At 46.1% G+C, this 18,444-nt stretch overlaps 1 protein-coding gene across 1 annotated transcript; it reads left to right on the forward strand.

The window, feature by feature from the left end:
- The first annotated feature begins 3,500 nt into the window (after positions 1 to 3,500).
- LOC134489901 (vomeronasal type-2 receptor 26-like) lies at positions 3,501 to 17,073 on the forward strand. The gene is made up of 8 exons (XM_063292773.1): positions 3,501 to 3,564; positions 3,720 to 3,785; positions 8,771 to 8,786; positions 9,051 to 9,342; positions 10,197 to 10,259; positions 13,651 to 13,878; positions 15,168 to 15,294; positions 16,163 to 17,073. Exons 1-8 carry the CDS (start codon positions 3,501 to 3,503, stop codon positions 17,071 to 17,073), a joined length of 1,767 nt encoding a protein of 588 aa, XP_063148843.1.
- The last annotated feature ends 1,371 nt before the right edge of the window (positions 17,074 to 18,444 follow it).

The raw sequence follows: 18,444 nt of genomic DNA on the forward strand, positions 1-18,444 counted from the left end.
AAGGGTTTTTACAATCCCAAAATGCCCCGCAGATTTGTCATCGTGCGATCTATGTAAGATTTCCCCCCGCAGTGATTCGGGCACGTACAAGGCTTTCTCTTTCCAGGCGATGCTGTCTTTAAAAGATACATGGTGTCGGTTGTTTTGCAACCATGTATCTGTTTGTAGTGCTTGTGTGAGTCTTTGTTGCCAGTTCAGTGAAATTGAACGCCGGCTCCAATCGCTCCCTGTCATTCGTGCTGGCATGTGCTGATTCCTTGTCTGGCTGCGCGTGACAGCTGGGCAGCCCAGCTGTTTCTCGGTCCATACTGTCCCCACGATGTCTGAGGCTTGCATGTTGTCCTGTGGCCGTTGGGAGAGGGCATCTGCCAAGAAGTTCTTCTTGCCTGGTATTAATTTCAGCGTGAAATTGAACCGGCTGAAGAACTGAGCCCAGCGCACCTGCTTCGGGCTGAGCCGTTTTGGCGTGCTGAGTGCCTCCAGGTTCTTGTGGTCTGTCCAGACCTCGAAGGGGCAAGTGGCCCCTTCCAGCAGGTGCCTCCATGTTTCCAGAGCTGTCTTTACTGCAAACGCCTCCTTTTCCCATACGTGCCATCTCCGCTCTGTTTCGGAGAATTTGCGGGAAAGGTAGGCGCAGGGTTTTAGGTGGTTGTCAGAGTCCTTTTGAAGCAGGATGGCTCCGATGGAAAAGTCGGAGGCATCTGCCTGCACCACAAAAGGCTTGGTGGGGTCGGGGTGTTGTAGCACTGGCTCAGCTGTGAAGAGGTTTTTTAGTCTCTCGAATGCCGTTTGACAATCAGCTGTCCAGTTTAGTAGCGCCCCCGGGTTTCTTGATTTGCGCATGTCCCCCAAGCCCTTAGTCTTAAGCAGGTTAGTTAGGGGCAAAATAGTCTCTGCCAGCCTTGGCGTGAACCCCCTGTAAAAGTTAGTGAATCTGAGGAGGCTTTGCAGTTGTCTCCTTGTGCGTGGGCGCTCCCACACCAATATGGCTTGGACCTTGCCTGGGTCCATTTCTATTCCCTTAGCTGAAATCCTATACCCTAGATAGTCAATTTGGTTCTTATGAAACTCGCACTTGGAGAGCTTAACAAACAGCTCTGCTTTGCGGAGTTTCCTGAGCACTTCTTTTACCAAGCGTTCGTGCTCACGTTCCGTTTTCGTGTAGATCAATACATCGTTGAGGTAAACCAAAACCCCCTTAAAAAGGTGGTCACGCAGGACCTCATTAATTAACTGCATAAATACCCCCGGTGCTCCCGCCAGTCCGAATGGGAGCACCTTATATTGAAACGCCCCCAATGGGCAGTTGAAAGCAGTTTTCCACTCATCCCCCTCCCGTATCCGTATGCGGTAATAGGCTTCCCTTATGTCCAGTTTAGAGAATACCCTACCCTTCGCCAGGTGGGACAAGATGTCCTTTATTAAGGGTAGGGGGTATTTATTTGAAATGCTTGCTGCATTTAATCCACGGTAGTCTGTACAGAGCCGCAGTGACCCGTCCTTTTTCTCCCGAAAGAGGACTGGCGCTCCTACTGGAGAGTTTGCAGGCTCAATAAAACCTCTCGCCAAGTTTTCGTCCACAAAGTCCCATAATGCTGCCAGCTCCCGCTGGGTCATGGCATATATTTTGGGTTTGGGTAAGGGTACCCCCGGGACCAGTTCAATGGTACAGTCCATTTTCCTGTGGGGGGGGAGTTTGTCCGCCTCTTTCTCGCCGAAAACGTTGGCGAAATCTGCGTATTTGATTGGCAGTCCCTCTGGCATTGCCGTTTCTCTGTGCTCCGCCGTCGTTGTTGCCCCCCCCATGGCCGCTCGAGGGACCCTGTTCCCAGAAGGTGCTTGGTAACGCCCATCAGCAAACTTAATCTCTCTGGTTCTCCAGTTGATGACTGGGTTTTGCTGCACGAGCCATGGGATCCCCAGTATGAGTAGGGGTTGCCCCACCGGTGCCACGATGAAAGCCAATTTTTCCTCGTGGCTGCCGAGCCTCAGCGCGGTTTCTCCGGTGTATTGGGTGACCGGGCCCCCTCCCGCTGCAGATCCATCGAGCTGCGAGAACACCAATTGGTGCTGAAGTGGATAGCAGCGGAGGTTAAGCGCGGCTGCCAGGTCTGGGTGCATTAGGCTTTTGGAGCAGCCCGAGTCAATTAGTGCCCAGACCTTTTCAGTTTTATCCCCATGGGTGAGGGTGACACGGACGTAGAGGGTGGGGCATTCCTCACTCACCCCTGTGTCGTTGCGCCTGTCGCTGTCCTCCACCTGTCCTTCGGCGCCCCTTAGGCCAGGTGGTTGTCATTTCCCGTCGGCTCATCAGGGTTGCTTCCCTCCTCCTCTGAGCTGTAGGGGAAGTGTCTGCGTCGATACTCCCCCTTCGCTGCTGGTCGCTTTCTTGGCGCTGGGGATGGTGCGGTTTGTGCCCTCCTCGGGCTCTCTCTGGATGTCAATTTGGGGCATGCTGCTGCTCTGTGATCTTCCTTGCCGCACGTGAAGCACTGCCCTTTAGCGAAGCATCTGTCCCGTTCCTCCTTCCATGGTTGGGGTCTCACCTTCCCCTGCCTTGCGCTGTTGCATGGGGGTCTCACTGCCTCCGTCTGCTGCGTTTCCCTCTTTGCGTGGAGGAACGTGTCGTGAGCGTTCTCCGCTTCCCCCGCCAGCCGGATCCATCCCGTCAGGGAGTTGGGGTTGTCACGGCCAAGTGCCCACCAGAGGACGTTTAAGTTGAGTCCGTGTTTGAATTTGTCAATCAGAGTCGATTGAGACCAGGTGTCCACTTTTCCGGCCAGGGCTTGGAACTCCATGGCGTACTCTGCCACGGAGCGCGGGCTTTGTCTAAGTGTTTCCAGTGCCCTTTTCACCTTTTCTTGCTCCAGGGGGTCCCTGAAGTGTAGCTCCAGCACCTGCAGGAATTCTGTGCTGTCCTGCAGCACCCGGGCACCTGATTGGCACAACTGGACGTACCAATTGGCAGCCCGACCTTTTAGCTTAATGGCTAGGGCATTGACTTTGCCCCTTTCCATTCTGAAACAGGGACCCCATTCGTCGAGGTAGTACCTTGCGTTAGTCAAGAAAAAGGAGAATTTGGAGGGGTCCCCATCAAACTTTATGCCAAAGTCCTTGGCAGCTGTCCTGGTTTGGCTCCCGATGCCCTCTGTGCCATGTCTCGGGCTCTGCGGGGGCTGATGCGGGTCGGATTGTCTCCAGTCTTCTTGCGGTGTTTGTGCCTCTCTCTGGGTCTCCTCGCAAGTTCGTTGACCTGTCGCCCGGGGGGAAGGGCGGGGTGTTCTCCCTCGGTTGGTCTCCTGGATCCAGGCTCCGCTGTCGCCGCCGCCATACGCCGGGTCGTCCCTCCGCCTCTCATCCTGGTGCATCTCCAGTTGTCAGGTGGGTTCCTGGGACCGAGCTCCGCCACCGCTGCTGCCGCCACCGCCAAGGTTGTCCCGCCGTCTCATGTCCGGGTGCGCCTCCGATCGGTGGGTGGGCTCATGGGGTCGGGCTCCGCCATGGTCGCCCCCGTCCGCTGGGTATCCGCTCCGTCTCTCATCCCGGTGTGCCTCCGGTCGTCGGGTGAGCTCCTTGGGCCGGGTTCCGCCGTCGCCGCCGCCCCGCTCACCCCACCACCACTCGTCCGGGGGTGCCTCTGCGCTGCTTCCGCTGCGGGGTCCCTGCGCTGCCGTCAGTTGTTGCAGCATTAGCCGCATCGCCTGCATCCCTTCCTCCAGCGCGTCGAGCCTCGCCGCCGTCCACGGCCTCCCGCTGGGGTGCTCGCCGCTCCACTCACCCTCACCGTAGGCCATTGTGGAGGACAGATCTTCCCTTAGTCCCTCCGTGGTGCCAGGCACGCCCTCGCCTCCGTGCGCCCAGGGTGGTGGTTCATCTCGCGCTTCCTCCGGGGTTGCCTGCGAGCCTGGAGAGGGTCCCCTCGTCTCGCCCCCAGTGCCCTGCAGGCTCCGGAGCGCTGGGGTGGGTCCCTCCCCCACCGCTTCCCCCCAGCTGGGTCCCATACTTACCGGGGCGTTACATCGCCCGGACCTCAGCTGCATCCAGCCCTGTGGGAGCGGGGCTTCGTCGCTGGGCACCGAAGGGTTGCGCCACCTCGTTTCCTGGGTTTCCATACCAAGCTGGGTCCCTCACAAGCTTGTTGGATGGGTGCTAGGTGAAAAAAAAATTTCGGTTCCTGTTTTTATGTCAGGGTCAGCCTCGCTTCGCAATAAGACACAGACTTAATGGGTATTAAGGATTTCTGGTTTATTGGAATGATAGCTGACAGAACGAAAAACGGGAACGGGGGTGGTGGTGCGGAGGTGCCCCTTTTATACCCTCTTGTATTGCCCCAGCTCCCCCACCCTGTATTGTCCCGATCCCTCTTGATGGGACCCTTGATGGCTGCCTGGGCGTTTTCCCGGTGTCTTCCTTTGTCTCCCGGCATCGGTTGGGTCCTCCAGGGCACCAGGTGCGGCTTATCTCCGTTCCTCCGATGCCCTTCTTTTCAGCTGCCTATGGGTTCATGGGTGTGGGTGCTTTTGGGTGCTTGTGTTAATCCCTAGTTTGATTATCTCCTTCCTCTATTTCTTAATGATCATGATCTACGTTGTGAGGCTCTTTGTGCCTTGCAATGAGGTCATGACACTAGTTTTCATGGTGAGCACAGACATACCGTAAATGTTAGTGGTCTTCTCTTTTGCAGAAGAAAGACTTGGTAACAAGTGACCTCTGATGGTTCGTCAGGTTATCTCCCATACTGCATACACAGTACTGATTCTGGGGTATCTGACCTGAATGTAGGAAGGGGTCTCATCCCTACCAGGACAGGGTGGGAAGGAATTCCAGTGTTCTCACTAGAATAAGTTGGGTGAGTAAAAGGAAATCAGACCTTCAGAACTGTTCCCTTGATGGAATAATCCAACTGGAATTATGTCCATGGTAACAAAAACGTGTCTCTCTAGCTGAGCATCTGCAGATCAAATCATACTGAGAGTCCACTGTGATTCTATCTCCCTTTATAATTATTGAAATCATGGTAATTTATTCTATTTCCAGCAGGGCCTATGGGATGCCCACCCTCCCCAGTTCCCAGCCATCCTTGAAACCATAATAAGGAATACTTAGAAACTCCCAATCAAGCAGCTTGATAAATATTTGGCATCTTCTCGTATAAAATCTTCAAAATGTGTAATGGTATATGGGAAAGACCTTGAGAGATGGGGCAAGGAGTTGCTGTGCAGGGAATGGTCAGATAAGAGAGGGCATCGCCCACAGCTGGTAGTTGGCAGAGCCACAGGCTCAGAAGGGAGCCTCCCTCGTTTCTCGGGCTGCAAATGAGACGGGGGAGATTTGTATGTTCCGGCTTGCAAGATTCTGTTAATGTAAAAGGTAAAGGTAAAGGAGAATTAGCTCATCTGCTCATGTTTCTTGTTTGGTCTAACTTGGAAGGCTGACAAACGGAGAGCATATGATGGGGCACCTGTAGGAAGGACTGTGCAAGTCTGAAAGTCAATGCTGCCCCTTCAACGTGCCAGGCTGCATTTCGTCTCCCTTGACAAAGTCAGTGTTGCTGTGCTCTTTGCCGAGAGAATTGTGCTTCTCCTTAGACAGCTTGGAGACCAAAGACAGTGGCGCTTGTCTCAGAAACGGTAGCAGATCTCCACTATGAGTCCAGAGTCGCTCTTTGGCTGAGACGGGTGGTGACCAAATTCAAAATAAAAATAGATAACGAAATATGAAATCCCGGGTGCTGCGGCTGCTTCTGCTTCTCTTGGTGTCCCATCTTCCTTGTGGGACGTTGAAGACCAAATGTTTATTGAATGTACAAAATGAAGAAGAAAGCATGATTACTTACTACAGGTCTGGAGACTTCCTGCTTAGTGGAATGATATCTACATGCAGTACAATATTCCACCCGTACATTTTTTCCTTGCCCCCAAGAAATAGGTTTAAAAGGTAATTGCTGATGTGTACTTAACCATGCTATTTGATTTTATCCTTTCCACTCCCTTCTTTTCAAGAAGGAGTTATTCCTGTTTCCTGGTAGCTGGGCACTCTTGATCTGCTCATCCTTTTTTCTCCTGTTTGGTTTAAGGAAAAGGCTAAAGGGTTGTGTGGCCTTGGTGGACTCTCTGGGATACCAGGGAGAGTCACCAAATGTCCTTTTGGCAGATGGCATTCCCTACAATGGTCTCTATGTCTACTGTGATCTAACTGTATCTCTCATCTCTATCTATCTCTACCTACCTACCTACCTACCTACCTACCTACCTATCTATATCTATCATCTATCTATCAATCATCTCTGTCTTTCTATCTTTCTATCATCTGTCTATCATCTCCATCCATCCATCTATACATTCATCCATCTTTTCCCTCTCCTGGGCTAGTGAGCACAGTCCTCAACAATTGGCTTTTAGTTTTTCTATTTCAGCTCCTTTTTATTAAGTGGTTACTTTTACAATCGTTGAGGTATAAAATGTGTTACTAATCTGATGATATGGCTGTGATATCCTACTTCTATAATATTATTTCATGTACTTTATTTCAGTCAATGACCCGTGTAATCTAACATTCAAACTAAAATGCACCACCTGCTCATATAAAAATTGCTTCCAAATTACGCTGAAAGTAACAAAAAGATTAATATGAATGTTAATAGCCGAGAACTACAGAATCCTTGCAAGGTTATAGCAGTTGGTTATAACGAATATGAAATGTAAAACTACAAATAGCATAGAAGTTTTTGCATGTAAGACAATAGCCATTCTCGTTGAAAAGATATTGTTATTTTGCTACAGAAATGTTATAGGATATATTTCTATACCCTCTGAGAAGAAGACAAAATAGGAAGTAAAATCTTATTGTCTGCCGAAGGTACATTGAGACGGAGCCCTAAAAGGACCAATTCTAAGTCACTGAAAGTAACTAAGCGAAACAGTTAAGAATCCAGCAGTGCAAGGGTGTTAAAGCCAAAGCAAATGCTTGCTGCTGGCCATCTTCCTCTTCTCTTTCCTTCCACCCTTCCCAGCGTTAGAGTCTTCTCCAGAGAGCCAGGTCATCGCATAACATGCCTGTAGTAGGATGGTTTGAGCTTGGTCATTTGTCCCTCAAGGGAGAAGGCTGGGTTGATTTGTTTGATGATCTGTTGGCTTGTTTTCTTGACTGCCTGCAGTATTCACCAACACCAAAGTTCAGGAGGGCAACACTCTTCCTATCCTGCTTCCTCAAAGTCCAACTTTCACTTGCATTGTGTGTCACAAGGAATACCGTGACTTGCAGAATTCTGATCTCTGTAGGTATAGGCACATCGTGGTATTTTATATTTTCCAAGGACTTTGTGGCTGCTCTTTCAAGCTATTCTGTGGTGTATGTCTTGACTGTTAGTTCCTTTACTGATGACGGTTGATCCTAAAAGGCAGAAGCTATCCACCACTTTGATTTCTTCATTGTCTGGTTGTTCTATCTGTTTTCATTAGTTTGGTCTTCTTTATATGTTAATTTTAATCCCATGTTTTCACTGTGTTCCTTGACTTTTATTACGAGAGCTTGCAGATCCTTTGCATTTTCTCATCAGCAGCAAAGCACAGGTTTTTGATCTGTCTTCCTCCCATTTTAAAACTATGCTCATCTTCTTCCAATCCAGCTTCCCTGACCACAGTGTATCAATTCAGCACCTAGTCTGAATAAATAAGGGGAAAACAGACAGCCTTGTCACAGTGTCTTGCCAATGCCATGTCCTACCTATGCCATGCCTTCCTGATCTGTATATCAGGTGCTCAGGAGGTCAGTGAGATGTTCCGGGACTGGAGAGATCAGAGTTATTTGAATCTCCTTATCAAATGGCCAATGACGTGGGGCAAGCTGGAGTGTCTCAATCCACCCAGATCACCCAGGATATTATTCTGGAACAGATCTTTCTTTATCTTCCATCAAGAACAGCCAAAGAGAGAACATTACAGCATGCCAGGCTGAAGCCTCATGTAGCCATGGGAACTTCTAGCTGTGTAAAATTGGGGGGAGTAACTACCGCATACGTTTGATTGCTGGTGACAGGGAGATTATTGTTATTAAGGGCAGTCAGATCAGTGCTACCTCTAAGTGACCACACAGATTGACTTTCTTTAAGATGATCTGTCGTCTGCCTGGCCTTTTATGCCTCTCACTACGAAGGTTAGGAACCCTATTTTAAAAACAAACCGTTTGGTAGGTTTGTGATTCAGGGCATTGAGCAAATTCCCGAAAATTCAGTAACCAAGTTAAGTCTGCTGTAGCAACTGGCCCAAACACGTATGAAAGAGGACCACAGGAGAACCTTTTGAATAGAAGCATGCAAATGGGAACATGTAAGTTTTTGCCAGAATATTTCCTTTGAATATATTTTGTAGAAACTTCTTTGTAGTGCTGGGGATGGGTTTTGAAAGGTAATTTTACACAAATGCATCTGGTTGCTGAGGTACCTGGTGCAGTTGTACCCATTTGGATCCTTCATGTAAATGTATTAATTTTGCTAGAGGTGTTTTCTTCTAAGGCATCATTTAGAGAAAACAGTGGTTTGGATCAGCTCTAGAGCTTCTGGTGAGGATCACCTTGAGCCTGATATAACAGCATTTCTTCCTGCTATTTGTCTTGGGAAGAAGCTCCCAGGGGTGTCAATGAAACTGTGATCTAATGAGAACATCCAGAAAATTTTGTGACCTAGAAAAGCCCTGGAAATAAATGGTCAGGGATTTGGTATTGTTTCACTGAGCAAAGGATGTCTGATTACATTTCCTGTCTTCCAATGTAGTGAGACTGGCCTTCAGGTAAACTCCTGCCCTTCTTCGCCATTCATGAGATGAAGACCTACTAATCTACTGTAGATTTACTAATGTACTAATGTACTAATCTTCATTAGATCAGTTTGTATCTTTTTAAGGTGATCCATTACATCAACATTCCACAAAAATAAAGTGTGGATTTCTACTATCCAGAGTACAGCCATAAGAAAAGAATCCACTTCATTTTATGAACTGAAGATGAAAATCCAAACTGAAGATGACGGCCTTTTAATATCTCTTATCTTGCAGTATAAAAAGTATGAGCTTCTCCCATATTCTGCCCTTCCTCTTTGCCATTCATGAGATCAACCAGAATCCAAGGCTCTTGCCCAACATCACCCTGGGCTACAACCTCTATGAGAACTTTTTCAATGCAAGGATGACCTATGAGGCCATGATGGACCTGCTGTCGACAGGGCAGGAGAATGTCCCAAACTACAGTTGCGGAACACCCAAACATCTGCTGGCAGCGCTTGAAGGAACCCATTCTGAGCTCTTTCATGATGTTACCACTATGTTGGGCATTTACAAAATCCCACAGGTATGAATGGGCATTGCAGTTAATTCCATTTTGTGACATCTCCAGATATTTAGAAGGTGGAACTGGTAGGTTTCACCAAATAAAATCAATCAGATGATTCAGCTTAAAGGTCAGGTTAAATAGCATTGTTGCCATAAAGTAGGCACATATTTTTTCTGTCTCTGGCATCGGTACGCAAATTATTTTTTTTGAAAATTACACTGGCATTGTGGAGTCCCCCAGTTTTGCTTTTGAATTGCTGAACTGGATTCTGACTAAAGGCCTTTTTCCACATCTCAGCTGAAGCGCTCCCATCCTACTCTCTCCGTGATATTTGCGTCCCACCGGCAATCCCTCCCCTGCCTCTTTTCTCTCTCTTTCAGTCACTCCAATCACCTGACTTCCCTCCAAGAGAGTGGAGGACAAAAATGTATGGTCCCCCGTATTCCAACCACATCCAAGGGAGCCGGAGGATTGCTGTGGAGGAAAAAGAGGGGAAAGATCCCTTTAAGAGGGTCTGTCCCCACTTACCCCTAAAGACAATACAGGTTCCCTGACATCTTTTTTCTATAGAGTTCCCATAATGTTCCACATCCCCAATCCACAAGACACATTTAGCTGAACAGCATATTAGTAGCATTTTGCACTTTTTTCTGGCACTGTCCATGGTGTATACAATCTACTAGTCTTCTACTCCTTTGACCTTGGATAGAATGTAGGTAGCTATCAATGAGAAGACAGACAAGTGAGACACAGCAAAAGTCAAGGCTAGGTGTGAAGAATTTCTCTGCTGTGGGGAAAGTGCCTTAGGTTTAAGCACTGATTTTTTTTCTTTGAAATTGGGACAATAACCCAACTTTTCCATGTCATTGTAGGTCAATTATGGGGTCATCAGCCACATTCCTGAGCAAAAACAGTATTTTCCTTTTTTCTACCGGGTGAGTCCAAAACAAGAGCCTCCTCACTTGGCAATTGTCAAGCTCCTCCTGCATTTCCGATGGACATGGATCAGCCTCTTTGCTCTGGAAAATGAAAGCGGAGAAAAGTTTAGAAGAAACTTTGAGCTTGTGGCCATCAAGAACGGGGTTTGTGTTGCCTTCTCAGAAAGCGTCTCAGTGCTAAATAGAGAGAAAAGAAAGGATTTCCTTTTATATTTTAGCAACAGTGACGTAAAAGTTATTGTTTGCCAGTTGGACTTTCAGGCCACATTAATGCTAGCAGTGCTAATACTGAAAATTGAAAAAGCTAAAAAAGAGTTTGGGGAGAAAGTGTGGATTGCAACAACTTTGTCAGACATATCTGTGAGGTTTTTTTATCAAATGATGGATCTCCAGCATAAACACCTTTTGTTATCTTTCTTAACTCTGGCAAACAAGAGGACACAAAATTATGATTTTAATACCTATTTCTCTGCCAGTGAGAAGTTTGGGGAGACAGCATTTCAGTGTTCCTCTTCACGCCTTATTTTATCTAAGAAAGTGTGGAAAAGATGCACAGAAAGAGAGAACTGGGAAATCCCTCCCCGTGATGTGGTTGCAAGAATTCTGTCTGAGGACGCCTCCAGTATTTCCACTTCAGTCCAGGCTGTGGCCAGAGTCCTCCATGCTGTCTCTTCCTCCCGCCTGACCCGGAGGAGAATCAGGGTTGGAGACCATCTCATTCCCCTGGAGGTACAGCCATGGCAAGTAAGACTTTTCTCTGAATTTCTGCTAATGATCCCCCTTTAATTCTTTCGTATTTCTTAAAAATGGGCAGCGTTGGACATGAGTTGGGATAGTCCCCGCAGCAATTGCCCAAGTTTGGGTGTTTGTTCTGACCAAATGTGGAGGCTTGGAGAGAAAGAAGGAGAGATTCTGCTACTAGATCTCCCAAAGTGAAGGGATGTGCTGGTTTGGGAAGGTGGGAGAAGAAGGAGTGAAGAGGAAGGCTCTTTCCTTATTTGCAAAATAAATCAGCACCAGGATGTTACAGAAACCATCAAGTTTCTTGACTATCCAACATGGGCCTGATTTAGATTCTAGATCAGGGAACTTTTCCTCAGTTCCTGCCCTGCCGCCTTAAGAGGATGTGAAGTCTGTGCCCTTTCCAGGGTCTTCAGAGGACACCCAGGTCAGCTTTAGACTGCAGCTTCCTAATCATTGTGCAGCAACTTTTTCTTCTCTGTTGGTCCTCTCACTTAGGACTTGACACTGATACATTTTCCTGGCTCTTTCTCCTCCTTTCAAAGTTAAGTCTTAGAATTTGTAGCCCAATCTTTTCCCCCAACCCTTCCCATCACCACCTCTTGGGTTCATGAAGTGACGAGGTAACAAGTTGTAGAACCCAGAAAGACCACAAGATGCTATACTGTCATGACATTTGTGTCCTCCGTTGCCTTTATTTATTTATTTATTTATTTATTTATTTATTATCTCACCTTTATTATTTTATAAATAACTCAAGGCAGGAAACATACCTATTACTCCTTCCTCCTCCTATTTTCCCCACAACAATAACCCTGTAGGTGAGTTGGGCTGAGAGACAGGGACTGGCCCAAGGTCACCCAGCTGGCTTTCAGGCCCAAGGCAGGACTAGAACTCCCAGTCTCCTGGTTTCTTCTCAACTCACCTTTTATCTCTGCTCAGTACTTCTTAGAACTAAGATAAACAGCAGATGTGATAATGGACAACCTTGTCTGTTTCTCTTTTGTATCTCACATGCTTCCATTTGTTAAATTGCTCTTAATGATAATTTGTGCCTTTTCAGAGGTATAAATTGATTTTACCCCCTTTATGAAATTCTCTCTAAAGTTCATATTCTCTACAAAACAATAAATAAGATGGACCAATTCAGATTGTGAAACTCTATAATGTATTGTCCAATACTCTTCTAACATTTTCTTTCAATTGTCTTTCAGGTAGAGATCCACATTGGTCCTCCTGAATAAATTCCTGTAGAATTCTCTTTAATCCGTCTGCTAAAATCTCTGTAAACAGTTTATAGTCATTATTCAATAGAGTATATATAGTCACTATATTCAATAGTGATATTGTGATATTGTGTGTGTGTGTGTGTGCGCGCTTGTACACACACACACACACATACATACATATATCAATATAGTGATATTGGTCTATAATTTTAGCTCTCCCTTATGGGGGAGATGGGCAGTGATACAAATTTGAAAAACAAACAAACAAAGAAATAAATTTGAGTCTTGCCCCTCCTGGTTTCTAGCCCAGCACCTTAACCACTAGACCAAACTGGCTCTTTTACCTTCTATTTTTTTCTTCATCTATTTTTTTTTTAATTTTATTTTTATTTCTATTTTTTTATTCTTCTATTTTTGTGAACTTCCAAATGGCCTGTTGTGTTTCTGCATCCCCAGCATCTAAAAAAGGAAGCAACCTCTCGGGTTTTGCTGACTTCCATTTTCAGGGCATCAATCCATCTTACTCACCAAAAACACAAATTTTAGGTGGTGCACCTGAGGTTCACCTGAGGCGTTCTCACTCAAGAGCTGCAGAAGAGATGAAGGCAGTGTGGTGGGGACAAGGCGCAAAAAGGGGATTGCCAAGGCTGGTTTCTGACAGGCTTAGGTGCAAGTAAGGAAAGGCCCAGAAAAGCACTTTCACACACATTTCCAAATCCCAAGACTTCTTGTCCATTTCATGGATTTTCTGTAACAGTAGTCAACTTCACCTTCCGGTCTGCTCCCCATATTCAGTACCACAAGATCCTAATCTTAAAACACAGAAGAAGGACATTTACGCAAAGCTGAAGCGCTGCAAAGGTGAAATGGTACAAATCAGAAATGTCCCCAAGAGAGATGCTGCAGCCAAACTTGTTTTTCCTGCTGCACCCAGATAGTTGGATGTTTCCTTCTAGAAGATGACATGGCCAAAAGTAGGACGTGGGGGGGGTAACAATTGCACAGTGGAGGAGAGGCAAGAAGATTGCATTCAAAGATGCACCCAAGGAAAGAAAACAATTCAGCACTAGGCTTCTCCAGACTGTCCAAGGCTGAGGTGAAGTTGATGTTGCAGACAAGCAAATTTGGGAGATGGGTGTTTTTGCTGAGCACAGGGAGAGGTTGGAATTTTACACCAATAGTAGGGAAACAGCCCTAGTGAGATAGCCATGTTATACAACATTGGTTGCTGGAGTCAAAATATTTTTGTGACTTCAGAGTAACAATTTCACAAAACAGAGCAGGTCAGAGAACCTTTGGTAGACATAAAGGACATCAAGAGTAAACCCTTAACTAGAGTTCTCCCAAACACTGGATAAAGAGAAACTGAGCTGAAGTAGCCCAGTTTTACTTAGGGGTGATTCTCCATGTCTTTCTAGCTTCATCCGTTCCTAAGAAACTTCCAGCTTTACAATCTTTCAGGGGATGAGGTTTATTTGGATGAGAATGGAGATCCTGCTACTGACTTCGACATCATGGATTGGGCAGTATTTCCCAACAAAACTGCTGCTGGGGTGACAATCGGAAAGATAGAAAGGGAGGCCTCTTCCGAAGTCAAGCTCTCCATCGATCAGAGGGCCATCATATGGCCAAGTTCATTTCACCAGGTAGCTAAGGATGCTTGTTTGGGGGTGGGGGCGGTATCACCTTCCTGATCACCTCTGTTCATCTGAGTTTGCAGCTTACCAGCCTGGCCACAACAATGGATGGTCTGTGCTGAGGGCACATAGAAGGACACTCTATTATTTCTCTTGAACCTCAAAAGGTCTACTACTGAATGTGGGAATGCCAAAAGGGAAATGTGGGAAATTGTGTGGTAGGTCAGCTCAATGCATCTGGCAGCCTGCAAAGAAGGTAAGCAGGCTAGCAAAGCCCTTTGACATAGGAGGGACCTATTCTAGGGCATCTTAACCATGGCTCTTTTGGTGCTGGAGCCTACCTCTAGACTGAGCTGGTAGGAAGCTGAGATTCAAAGAAACACTTAGAATAAGGCACAGACTTGAGGAAGGTATTGGAGATGCTGTCCTACCAGGAATGAAGCAAGGAACCTTCTGCATTCCCTGCTTTGGACTACTTTTCCAGCCATTTTTTACTAGTACTGATTGAGCTGACACTGATAGGACTTGAAGTCCAAAGCACCTGCTGCCACTTCCTGGAAGGACAGAAACTGTTGGCTAAAGATGCCCAGCCACAGGAGCCATCAGCCTTCCATGAACGTTGAGGGTATTCTGGGACCAAATCATGCTGAAATGAGATTAGTACGGGGAATTTTCACCAAATGAAGTGATGTTGAAAATGAGTTATTGAAAAAAAAAATCTTAGACAGAGAAAAGACCTTGATGGTACATTTCTTGGGTTTTAAGAACTGGATGTAACAGGAATTTAGACTTTTGATTCTTTAGTACTGAAGGTCAGGAACAGTGATGGCAAACCTATGACACGGGTATCAAAGGAGACACACCACAACGTTTTGGGTGATATGCCAGTGGTCACCAACATCTGAGAACAACTATTCTCCCTGTCTGAGTTACCAAAGAAACTGAACAAACAAAAGGCACTGCAACTCTCCCCACCCTCCTATCCCATCTCAGCCCTTTTGGCTGCCCAAAATTGGATTGTATTTTTTAAAAATAAATTAATATGTAAAGAATTGCTTCCCTTTTATTCAGGGTGGGGAGAGGATGATATTCCAGCAGAGTCAAGTTAGGCATTTCTGACTTTTTGACATGCTGACCCGAAAAGGTTTGCCATCACTGGTGAAGAACCTGCTTGAGACAGCTTCTCTTTCTGCTCATTGCAAATCCTGCTCTTAAAAAGGAGCCAAGGGTTGTAGGATGATAATGCCACCTGAGTGATTGAGTTCATTAAGATTTCCCCACATTTTCTTTCTGTTTAGAAAATGCCTTTCTCGAGGTGTACTGAAAGTTGTCTCCCAGGATACACCAAGCTCACAAGAGAGGGAGCCCCAGTTTGCTGCTACGACTGTTCTCCGTGTGTGGAAGGAACCATCTCCACGGAGGAAGGTAGATGCCCCCAGAGCAAAGAAGGAGCCCCATCCAAGTTCAACCTGGATCTCATCCTGCTTACTTCCCAAGCCCAACAAAGTCTGTCAAATGCTGCCACCTGCTACGGGACCTAGCCTACTAGTAATCAATCCATTTCTCTCAAAATGCCCCAGAAGGCAGATCATTATTGTAATGGTTGCCTATTCTAAAACACCATCAGACTCATAAGTAGGGATTCAGAGATATCTGATTTATTAAATAACAGTATGCAGGATCACAGAGAAAGCTGAGAATGATGAAAGCATGCCAAATTCAAACTAAAAACCCTCAGTGCAAATGAAATCCCTCCCCCCATAGAATCTTCTCAAGTCCACAATCCCAGGTGCTCCTAACGGTTTCTGATGGTCTCCGGGAAAAGTCCTTGAGCAGAGAAAATAACCCAAGCACATTCCATTGTCCTGATTTCACATACTGAGCTTGGTACAAGGTCTCACAGCAGCTCCCTCCCAAACAGAAATGCACGTCAGCACCATGGCATGTGAAACATTACGATGTATAAACTACATTGAATCAGTGAACATGACAATTACATTTGAGGTCTGTAAGGATGTTCCCAAGAGCAGGAATCCGGTCTTAGCAATGATTAGGAAAACAGGATTTATAAGAAAAACACAAAGGCAATTCATTTACAGAAAATACATTATATGGATAGGCAATCCTACTAATCTTTTAGACAAAGACCAAATGGTGTGACAAAGGAGGAACACAGAGTAAATCCTTAATGTTTTACCTACATCCAACTGGCCCCTTTTGGTTAATAGATCATGAGTTGTTGAATACCACTGAAATCACCAGTTGAAAAAAAAAAACTGCTTATGTTTTTCAGATGCAGCCCACTGTAGAAAGTGTCCAGATGACCAGCATTCCAATAAGAAGCGGGATCAATGTGTCCCCAAAGTTATAAGCTTCCTGTCTTATGAAGAAATCTTAGGTCTGCTCCTGGCTCTCTTTTCCTCCTTTTTGTCTCTAACCACTGCCTTCATTCTGGGAATCTTCATTAAATACCGAGAAACACCCCTAGTCAAAGCCAACAACCGGGACCTCACCTACATTCTCCTGGTTTCCCTCCTGCTTTCCTTCTTGACCCCCTTTCTATTCATTGGACACCCCAGGAAAGTGACCTGCCTTCTTCGACAAACCGCCTTCAGTGTTGTTTTCTCTGTTGCTGTGTCTTCATTGCTGGCCAAGACTGTCATGGTAGTGGTAGCCTTTCTGGCCACAAAGCCAGGCAGCAGGATGAGGAAATGGCTGGGGAAGAGTCTCGCCAACTCCATTGTCTTGTCCTGCTCTGGGGTTCAGGTGGGCATTTGCATTATATGGCTGGGAATCTCCCCTCCATTCCCAGATGCCGACCTGTATTCCCAACCAGGACATATCTTGCTGCAGTGCAACGAAGTTTCAGTCACCATGTTCTATGCTGCATTGGGTTATATGGGTCTTCTGGCTGCCATCTGCTTCTTGGTGGCTTTCCCAGCTCGGAAGCTGCCAGGGACCTTCAATGAAGCCAAGTGGATCACCTTCAGCATGTTGGTTTTCTACAGCGTTTGGGTCTCCTTTGTCCCTACCTACCTGAGCACCAAAGGGAAATACATGGTGGCCGTGCAGATCTTCTCCATCCTGGCCTCCAGCCTGGGCTTACTGGGCTGCATCTTTATCCCCAAATGCTACATCATCATCCTGAGACCTGACATGAACACCAAGGAGCATCTAATGATGAAAATTAATGTGGGCTCCTGATTTTAATCCCTTTTTTAAAACTAGCTGATTGTAAATACAAAACAAGATAGCATGGAAATCAACTCTTTTCATGTGTTCTGTGGAATGTTACTTCCTTCTTTCTCAGCTTTGAATTATGCTGACCAATGAAGGGTAAACCCCAACTTAGGCCAATCCTTGCCTGCCTCGTAAACCTGACTGAAACTATGTGTAGCTGTTTTTACAGAACAGGCCTCAGACCCTTTGCCCTTGGTGGGACTCAGGACATGAAACCATGTGGCCCAGTAGGGAACTGGGCCCTTGAAGTGCTGACTCTTGCTGACAATGTGTCTGCTAATATTTGACCATGCAAAAGGACTCTTGGCTGCTAAGGGAGGGGGGCTGTTTCTATTGGACATCGTTATCTGACCCAGCTTGTGGCCTGCAATAGAGAACTTGCTTCCGAACCCTTGCTAAACAGTGCAGAATCTTGTATTCTCCCCCTGCCTGGTTACACTAAACTTAACTCAAAGCAGAGTGTGAGGTCTCTGCTCACTAAAAAGGGGAGGAGGCTACAAATTATCCCCTTCACTAAATAATAAAACCAAAGCAGCAAAAGATCATCTTCTTCTAGATAATTGCATTCTTTCTTTTTTTCACCATCTGCAATCAAGGAGAATCATGAGAATAATGAATGACATAAATAAATTTTCTGAAACTGGTGTAGATGAATAGTCAGCAGAGCAGCTTTGCTTGATCTCATTTTTAGATGAAAGACGGTTTTTATTCATTTATTTAGTCACTGCCCATCTCACTCGAAGAATGATTCTATGTGGTTTAAAATAAAGCAGGAATAAATATATTTTGAACCAGCTGTAGGTTCCAGATGCTCTTCAAGGGTAGCCCCCATGTAGTGCGCATTGCAATAGTCTATATGGGAGATGATTAGGGCATGAGTGACTGAACGGAGGGTCTCCCAATCCAAGAAGGGGTGTAACCGGCACACAACACGGAGCTGTGCAGTGGCCCTCCTGGTCGCGACTGCCACCTGCTCCTCAAGCAGGAATCGTGAGTCCAGGAGGACCCCCAGAACCTGCACTGGGTCTGTCTGGGGCAGTGCAACTGCCCGTTGCTAATGATGATGGATCCTGCTGCTGTAGATTGTGATTGTGGATTGAGCATTTTTTTTCCCTCAAGCTAGACTGTGCTTGAGGAAAAAATTGATGCTACTGTGCTTTTTTTAAATGTTACTTTTTCAATATCAAATGTATATTCCCTTGGTCTGTTCTAACTAACTTTGGAAATCTATTGAAAGTAAATAAAATATCTGACTGATTGATTGATTGATTGATTGATCTGAGTGGTAGTCAAATCAAAATGACTTTCATCCTTTCTCACACATTCCAAAAGGAG

The sequence above is a fragment of the Candoia aspera genome, chromosome 2 (genome assembly GCF_035149785.1).
Source record: "Candoia aspera isolate rCanAsp1 chromosome 2, rCanAsp1.hap2, whole genome shotgun sequence".
Classification (NCBI taxonomy): Eukaryota; Metazoa; Chordata; class Lepidosauria; order Squamata; family Boidae; genus Candoia; species Candoia aspera.